A 9,433-nucleotide genomic window follows, 5' to 3' on the forward strand; every position below is an offset into this window, starting at 1 on the left:
CTACACGTGTCATGCCATCGGTTTGTAGAAGTTTGTAGATACAGATGCGCATATACTACACGTGACAGAGGCCCTGTACGTGTCAGAGAACTTGTAGAGTTTTGGAAAAATTGGGAGATGTTGTTTCAGTTGGTATTCGTAAGCCTGTTGTCATCACACTCGACACGCGACACTGCCATCCGTTCGTGTAGGTTAGGTACTTTTAGCAATTTTTGTGGTTTTCCTCTTCCTGTAACATGCTTAGCAAATAACGGTCATTATCAAATATTTTATAAATCTCGTAGGGTACGCAAAGACCTAGGTCCAATGTTATATTCCCATCTATTAATTAAATTAGATATTCTAATGGAGTAGTGGTGATAATGGAGCTGTGATGACGTCGTGTCAGTAAAGTTAATTGAGAAATGCTAATGTTTTATGACTTGTACAATTTTAATGTTAGCCAAATCCATGCAGTATGCTATTCAAAAGTTACCTATTTCTTGATCATCACTAAATAATTTTCAAGATGGACTTGACGCACGTTCCTGATCCATTTGCTCGGCTAATACCTGGCTATACGGAGTAAATAGCTAATCCCAAAACTATCACAGAAAGTTTTAAGCTCTCCTAACAACTACCCCCGTCAACGATTATATTCTTTTGGTGTGTACCAAATAATTTACCAACCAAAAGCATCACTTGTTCTAAAGCTGTCAAAATGGCTTTTGTCTATGCACGATATAATAACACGTATTTGGAAAAGACAGTAATAGTCACGATAATGCGTCTCTGTCTTTAAGTGTACCAAGTTTACTAGCAACGTACACGCTGATAACTTCAAATACCGAAGAGTGATTTGGTATGGGATGCTATCTGAGTTGTCTTGATACTGATAAACTTAAACATTTTCATTCATATTATGACCCGAGGGTCATTATATTCACCAGTGATTCTTTAAAATGGACAAGATTCGGACTGAAGTCAGCATACTGTAGTCCATTACATTTCTATATTCAACACCAAAATCAAAATTTTGAAGGAAACCTCACCAACGGTGAATACGTGAAAGAACTCGTTTGTACTTAGATGCTTTCAAGGAGTCAAAGTCTTGTTAATGATTTGAATGACTTGAATTATCTACTATAAAAGAAATAGTGAACATATTTAATGGCGCGGACCACTACGCGAGTTTAAAGCTCCTACAAATGGTATCCGTTTTCAGCATCAGTAGTTCGTATTCTCCTATAATCGACAGCATGCTGTCTCTTTGTTTTAGGACTTGAATGAGTACTGCCCTATAACCAAGAGGCCTTGCCTCGACATATGTTTCTATAGAAGCGTTTTCTTGAAATATGGGGAGAACAGCTCAGCTGTTAGGAATTATATTATCATATTACGAGTCATCTCTTGTTCGTGAATCGAATTCCAATTTACTTTTCTTGGTTAAGGCGTTATGATGTATACAGAAATTGGGAATAAACTCTCTAAAACTCCCTGCAAGACCGTTGAATTGTATTTCTTGGTTAATGGTTCTGGAAATAGGGAGATTTTATAGAATTTTTTACTTTTGTCGGCCGGGACGCACTTTTCCCTTTGAAATTAAGTTACAGAGATATTCAACATACTTTTTTGAAGAAAGAGCACTCAATATATTCGAAAAACTACCGAAGCCATCGACGAACATATGTCCAAAAGAGCAAGCAGATGATTTATTTTCGTCTAAGGTATTAACTATTAAGTATTATTTATTACGTCTATAAGTCTGAATCAACATTTATGAATGACTACGTTGAAGTTTTAAATGGATCATGTTTAAGAACGAAACCAATACCAGCCCCATATGTAACAATAACGGTGAGGCCGTTTTTCTCTAAAAATTTGTTCCCAAGAACATCTCAACGGAAAGCTCATGAGCTGACAAGACAAATAAACTGATTAAAGTATTATCCGAAAGGAATATGACCAGAACCGAACCGACTCCATCTAGTTCGTTAGTAAATGACGACCAAGGATTTTTTTTTTTTAAAGGTGCTCTAATAACGGCACAACCAGTACCACTATCAAAAAGGGCAATAAGAGATAAATTTTGAACTTATTTTACCATAGTGGTGAATGTAGGACTGCTATGTTCACTTATTGCTAGGAAATATCTTTAGTGATTGACATTACTGTTGCAGTAGCATCCTAAGGGTGACGTTGTTTGCATCTATAGCAAAATAAGCCCGATCCGATGATAAATGATAAGATCTAATAATATTTGAAGTGAAATGGGTGGTTCCTTGTGATAACCATCGTTAACTCGACTTTTTAATCTTGCAGTGGCAGCTACAAAAATCAGTTTAGGTAAGGAATGAGTACTTACGTTCATAATTCTATGCTTAATTTTTGTCACCTGTATTTCAATAGCAGCTTCCAAAAACGGCATTTTTGACTTAATTTGTCGTTGGTAACTCTTCGCCATATGTTTTCGAACTTCTTGAAGAAAGGAAGTTACTTTCATTCGAACTTCCTACTCGTTCAAAGATTCTGGTTCCTCAATAGGAAACAAGATGCCCCAACGTCTTCATCTCAAAAATGTGGTGCAACGGTTCTTGAGTCTTCAAAAACGTGCGGAGTTGTAAGTAAAACCAGGCGATTTCATGTAGACGATCCGGCGGTTGAAAGTGTGGGTAAGACGTCCCTGCTTCTGATGTGAGAGCGAGGGGATCCTCGTGGAACCTTGGCCAAGACCCTAGTCCTTTAAAAGGCGTTCGAGTCTGGGCGTTAAGTACCGATGACGATGGACAGGCTTCCATTTCGAAGCATAGATAGTCTTTACTCAAAATGATAGTTTATTGCTAACAAATTCTTACAATGAATGTCAAGAATTGTATAACAGAGATTCTACCACTGTGGCTCCTAAGAGCGACCAACGTAGAATGAATTCAGTACGATTATGCGGACTTTTATATGGTAAATTCTGTATTACAATGTGGGTACTTGGAAAAAACTAATCACCTGATGTATAATAAAATTATTAACATCGGTGAAGTGGGTAATTTGAAAACAATTATAATGAACGAATACACGAAAAGGAATATTTCGATTCGAGAAGGCTGTCGGCGCGACATATATTATTTATTTGTTTGCTACGAAAGTGTGAGAAACAATACTTGATTTTTATAAATACCTGTTTTTCTATACAGTCAAATATTCTTAACTGAGAATTAGTTAGTTGTGACTGGACTGTTAGAGATGACTTGTTGAGATGAGTATTTTGAAATCATGGCCATAAGCCAGGTTTCTGTAGGAAACTTTACATGGAATTTTATATATTTTTTTTATATATTATATGTATATATTACTCCTTCCTTACTTACTTCCATTGTATTTAACTTTTATTTACTTGTTGTTTCCTCTTGTTCATTAGGATTTCTCAGCACTTTCAAATGCTAATGTCATTAAATTATAGTTTGTTTCTTTAAAACTATTTGTACGCTATTAAATCCTAAAACCTAAATTAAAAGAAGAAAAATGTTTACCTTTAACACATCATTTTCTTTTATGAAGATTTTCAATATCTTACAATTATAATTCCGTGTAGAAGACTATAAGTTAAATCATTTTTCTTGTTCCGATTATTGAAAGAAAATGTAAAAAAAAAAAATTTTTAAACTTCTTAGGAATACATTTTGAAACTACATATTATGTATACCTTAAAAGCCTCCTTTATTTATATTGAACATTAGCCACAGTGGGCCGTCCTAATAATTAAACCAGAATACTTAAATTTGATCTTCTAGTATGCAACGCTATCAAGAACGTGACTCCCATACTATGATACATTAATCTGTAGTGAGATCAATATACTTTTTTTTTATTTTACATAAAAATCTCGTATCAAATCGTAGCACAGTACTCTGGAGCTTTATGAATACCTGGTACATTATATTATGAATAAACCTGACTTGAACTATGTTTTGTTTTGTTTTAAAAAGAACGAGAAAATTAATCCAAAACAATAATGATTAATTTAATGTATAAGAGGCAGAAAAACAGAATTAAAAAAATGTATTTTATTGTTATTCTAAATAAAGAAATCAGAAAAATAATAATAATTTATTTATTAATTAATGTTCATCAAAGCGATAGATTTTTTCGGTTAGTTTCAGGCGAATCAGCAAAAGGAGTTATTCCCAAATCTAGTAGTTAAGAAAGTGGAGACTCGAAATAGACTTCACAAACTAAAGGCATTTGTCTAAAAATAATATCGTTATTTCCCAGCTTTGCAAGTTAAAAAGATTTTTTTTATTTCTCGTAGCTCCAACGCTACTCATATCACCTTACCAGGAGAACATAGATCTTTGCGGGTGATTTTACACTATAGATTGAAAAAAAACCGATATGGGACAGATGAGTTTTATTAAATTTATATCTTTTTTTTTTTGGGGTCGGGTTGGAAAATATTAAGTGATGAAATACATGTGTATTCATCACTTTATTACATGATTGTAGATTAGGGTAGGTTAATTCGACGATCCCCGGGGGCTGTCAACTTGTGGTGGTGGGGGGCTTGAGTGCTCCAGTGATCCCCAGGGCTTTACCGGCAGGTACTACCATACCGGACGGGTCTGGGGTGAGGGGATAGACTAAGAGCGACACAAGCGGTGTCTAAATACATAGTTTCACTGTTATATTTCTAAAAATGACAATTTTCCATACGAACATTCATCACTTGTTTTTACCCCAATTTTCGCAATAAAAAGTAGCCTATGTTCTTTCATTCCTAATAAAGTGTCTAAATACAAAGTTTCACTGTATCTTCAAAAATGACGATTTTCCATACGAACAGTCATCCCCTCTTTTTACCCATTCCCCCATTTTTGCCATAAATACCAAATTTCATCAAAATCGGTTCACTGGTTTAGGCGTGAAAGCGTAACAGACAGACAGACAGAGTTACTATCGCATTTATAATATAATAATAATAATAATAATAATAACAGCAATAATAATAATGATAAAATATTAGTATATAGTAAAATAGTATATAGTATAATAGTATATAGTATATAGTAGATTTAATTTTTTGTTTTTTTTTTTTTGTTTTTAATTTTTAATTTTTTATTTTTTATTTTTTAATCATACATGAAGTATGAAATATTTAATGAGTAAATAAGAGATGGTTTTTATTTCTGCCTTTACTTTATAAAACTACCTGTCTATCTTTACTTTTATTTACTTTTTACTGGATAATGCACGTTCCTTTAAAAAATAAGTTTAAATTTAAAAACAAATTGTGAACCGTAGTTTCAAGTCACGTTTATTGCGTACTAGCTTTTGCCCGCGACTTCGTTCGCGTGGACTTCAGGTTCGTCCCGTCTAGTCTAGTAATAAGTAAGAAATACGGTAACTAAGCACTGCAGAGCCCTAATCATAGGCCTATAGGTAGCTACTGCAGTATGCTCCTATAAACTACATTTAACGATCTTTTTCCTTCAGCATAAACATGCAGATTCTTCGCTTTGGAAACACGTGAGCAAGCCACATAGAGCTGACCGTGAGAAAAACATGGCGTGCCCAAATGTAGGCTGCTACCTTCAAGGTTTGACCCTGCGATTTGTTGATCGTCATTGAAAATGCGACTTTTAATGGGAACTGCAGGCGTTTAAAATTGAATGGCAAGTTGTTGGGTATGATTGGGATGCGCGGTATAAGAACATTGTCTCCCTTGGCTTCTCCAGTTAAATTGTAGCCTTCACTATATGCCTTCCTAATTCGGTAACTCGCAACCGAGTACCGTTGCATAATCTTGGCGCATCCAGGTTACGCATTAACAAAACGGGTACACCTACCTTTAATTCCAACTTGTGTGATGGCACCCCGGACAACTCTAAAGAGTTTAGGAACTCTACGGGATAACTTGTAGTGTCATCGGATGACATAACTGTGTCAATGGAATTATACACTGATGTTTCGCTGTTTATTTCGGCCAAGATTTTTTTATTTATTTTCGCAACAATCTGATTTTTGGTGCCAATATGGTTCTTTCACACAACCAATTTTCGTCAAGAATATTTTGTTGCAGATTCGGAAAAACTTGTTCAATAAGTTCGTTTTCTGTCTCCACAGCATGACAAAATTGCTGTGTGAAAAGAACCATACCTACTTGGTCGGTGTTTAGGTGGCCTTCACCAATTTCTAGCAGTTTTTGAGCATATGCTCCTGATTCGACATCGCTGAATAACTGGACTCGCATGTTAGTGGTAAGATAAAGCTTTTCAACTTTAGACCACAGATATGAGGCTTTTAGACATGCGTTAATTCATCTGCTGCAGTGCCTCTCTCGATAATAGGTAAAGTCTGTCTAAAATCCCCTGCCAATAACACTACCACACCACCCATCAACTTTCGATTGCTGTGAATATCTTGTAGACAGCGATCAAGCGCCTCAATGGCGCGTTTGTGTGACATAGTGCACTCGTCCCACACGATCAGCATACATTGTTGCAAGAGGGCGCCACGGGCACTGCTCTTACTGATGTTGCACGTTGGGGTTTCTTCGCTCGCCAGATTAAGAGGTAATTTAAAAACCGAATGTGCCGTTCGTCCACCGCTCAGCAATGTTGCAGCGATCCCAGAGGAAGCCACCGCTAATGCAACTTTACGGTCCTTACGAATTTTTGCTAGAAGCAAATTAAGCAAAAATGTTTTACCTGTACCGCCCGGGGCGTCAAGAAAGAAAAGGCCGCCTTTGTCAAGCTCAACTCGTTGTAAATTTTGTTATAAATGTTTTTTGTTCGGGTAGCAGGCGTGGTTCAGTTTCGCTGACCTGAGCGTCTAATAAAGCAATATCGTAGCTTAGCTCTTTGATCAAATCGGTCGACAACTCTCCTCGACGCTCTGGTGTAGGCATACCGAAGTCAGACAATTTCTTACCGGAAATCGTTATTATTTTGTCCTCTATATGTCTCAGTGCTTCATTGAAACATAGATCATTGTTGACTTGATCCATCCTTTCAAATCTTTGCAAGATATCCTCCGATAATGCAGATTTATACTTATCCCATAGTTGAAGAGGATTGGATAAACCGCAAGTGCATATCAATATTGCAAATAGTTCTCTTATTTGCGAAGGAGAGCGACACAGCACTGCCTCTTCCATTGTGGCATCCCAGTGGTTGTCATCTTCCAACAACCCCAACTTCTCACACGCTTGTCGAAAAGTTTGAAGTTCTTGGCCGTCAACTGTTTTTAGATCCAAAAAGCTAGTGGGCCCTGTACTACATTCAGCAGCATTCGCAAACAGTAACATTCGAAGTTACTAACATGCACTGTGTAAATGCGCCCAAGAGCATCTCCTGCCTTCACACCTGGCCAGCCGTCGACAGGTGTGCCTTGTAAACGACGTTTCCATTCTTTCGACGACACGTTCCATGTATAGTAGCGGGGTACGTCAACATAAAGTAATGTTTTTGCAAATGCGTCATTTTGGCAAAGCAGGAAAAATGCAGTTAGTGTCGTCTTAGGTGGTGCGGCCATTCTCTCTCTAAAATTGTTTTCAGTGAAGTAAATCCGCTGACCATTAGGCAGATGAACCGCAAGGTGAGTGGTTGGGTGTCTTTCATGCAGAGGCAGACCCAAGATCCGCCACGCTGCTTCGTTACTACTAACATATCTACCGGCTCGATACGTTTGCACCTCATCTCTCGGGTCAATATTAACATTCCCTTGCTGTCGAATGTTAAAAATAGCCTGGTCGCTGCCTTTGTTTATATATTTACAAATATATTTTATCGCCTGTACCGTATTGCAGAACTCTACATTTATGTGACAGTTATAAATTTTAGACAGAAGAGGAGAATATGGGACAATCCAGCTATTGTCAACCAATACTTCCTGTGTTCCACCTCGGGTTTTTAGAGTTATCGTACGGCCGCCATCTCCTGGTGTTCTACGCCTGTACAAAGGATAGCCTTTGTCGTTAGTTTGAGTATCTTTCAAAAGCGCCCTTGGATACTTTTTGGTGCATTTTCCTTCTTTCATGCATGGTGATGACGGATTTAGTGCACCACAGGGACCGTGAATCATATTTTTGGTTACAGTATCGTAGAGTTTTCGATCACTTTCTGGATTTGGTATCTCCGCACTTATGACTTCATCAATTTGGTTGGGGCGTAATTTTTCCGTCAACCACAGCAGTAAGTGCACGTGAGGCAGACCTCTTTTTGCCACTCGATCGAGTACATGAAACACTTCATATCTCCAATATTTTACCTTTTGTAAGTAGAGCAACCAATTTTTGTACTTTTATTTTAAATAACCTGGCTGTTAAGTCATGTCTGTCTGTTGCATTTTGACCTGGAATGAGCTCTTTAGTAATTTCTGGCCAAGCGGGATTACATGTCATTGTAATAAACAGATCAGGCCTCCCGTAGTTACGCACGTATGTGAACGCATCCTGCGTGTACTCATGAAGATATCTCGGGCTATTTACAAATGACGATGGGAGTATTACCAATTGACCCAAATTGTTTGGATCTAAATCCGCATCATTCCTGACCGCGTCTTGTAAATGTATATAGTTTTCTGCTCGCAGTTTTGTTTGGTTTAAAGCAATAAACCTTAAGCGCTCACTCTCCACTTTGACATACATGTCCACCAAAAACTGAAGCAAGAGAAGCCTACATCGAAGCAATAAATTAAAATTGTTGCGACGTACCATCATATGATATGCATAAAAGTCTTTGCACGACACTTTTTGTTCGGTATAGGCTGTTTTGTAACTGGGTTTGTCTGAGGAATATCAAAACTGTACCCCTCTTGTCCTTTCCAAAAAATTATCGGGTACTCGAGAGCATCATAAAATCTATGAGTGTCCGGAACTCTAGTAAGCCGGCCATCGTGCGCCTGAATAACAATGTCCCGAGACGCAGTTTGTTCAGTACTAACTACTACGGCAGCTATTTCGTTTGTGGTCGGGGCATTGAATCGTCTTTCGTGTTCACCACGTGGTACACGATCTGGGTGTATCACGACCTTGTAATTATCGCTAGTCACTCTATCTTTAGCCATTTAAATTCATGCACTAAAACGTTGTGATCATGTAGAACTTTTTGTATTTTTTGAACTGTGTTTCTTTCCACACCTGGTACGTACTCAGAACGCCTATCAACTTGTGCTTCCTCATCACCCATGAAATAAACTTGCAAAAATTTGGTTGCGTATTAGCAGCAGGAAGCAAAGAGCCAATTGTGTGGTATATTTGCCCTTGGATTGTAAAAGTCGGGCAAAATCCTGGCATCGACACAATGTTATCAGCTCCAAAAGATGTCATATGGAAGCATGTATTGTATTTTCTTATGTTTTTAAAAAAACGGCGAGACTCATCTGTTTCATTTGAAAAAAGTTCTTTAAGAGGTTCAACACGCTCGTCTATTGAAGGAAGAACTACTTTTCCTCCCGAACAACA

At 37.5% G+C, this 9,433-nt stretch overlaps 1 protein-coding gene across 1 annotated transcript; it reads right to left on the reverse strand.

The window, feature by feature from the left end:
• Positions 1–6,270: 6,270 nt before the first annotated feature.
• On the reverse strand, positions 6,271–9,036 carry LOC133320594 (uncharacterized). The gene is made up of 5 exons (XM_061529244.1): positions 8,780–9,036; positions 8,286–8,450; positions 7,335–8,224; positions 6,730–7,209; positions 6,271–6,647 (listed from the first exon to the last, which is right to left on the reverse strand). The coding sequence occupies exons 1-5, from the start codon at positions 9,034–9,036 to the stop codon at positions 6,271–6,273; spliced, it is 2,169 nt and encodes a 722-aa protein (XP_061385228.1).
• Positions 9,037–9,433: the final 397 nt, after the last annotated feature.

Source organism: Danaus plexippus, unplaced genomic scaffold (genome assembly GCF_018135715.1).
Source record: "Danaus plexippus unplaced genomic scaffold, MEX_DaPlex mxdp_38, whole genome shotgun sequence".
Classification (NCBI taxonomy): Eukaryota; Metazoa; Arthropoda; class Insecta; order Lepidoptera; family Nymphalidae; genus Danaus; species Danaus plexippus.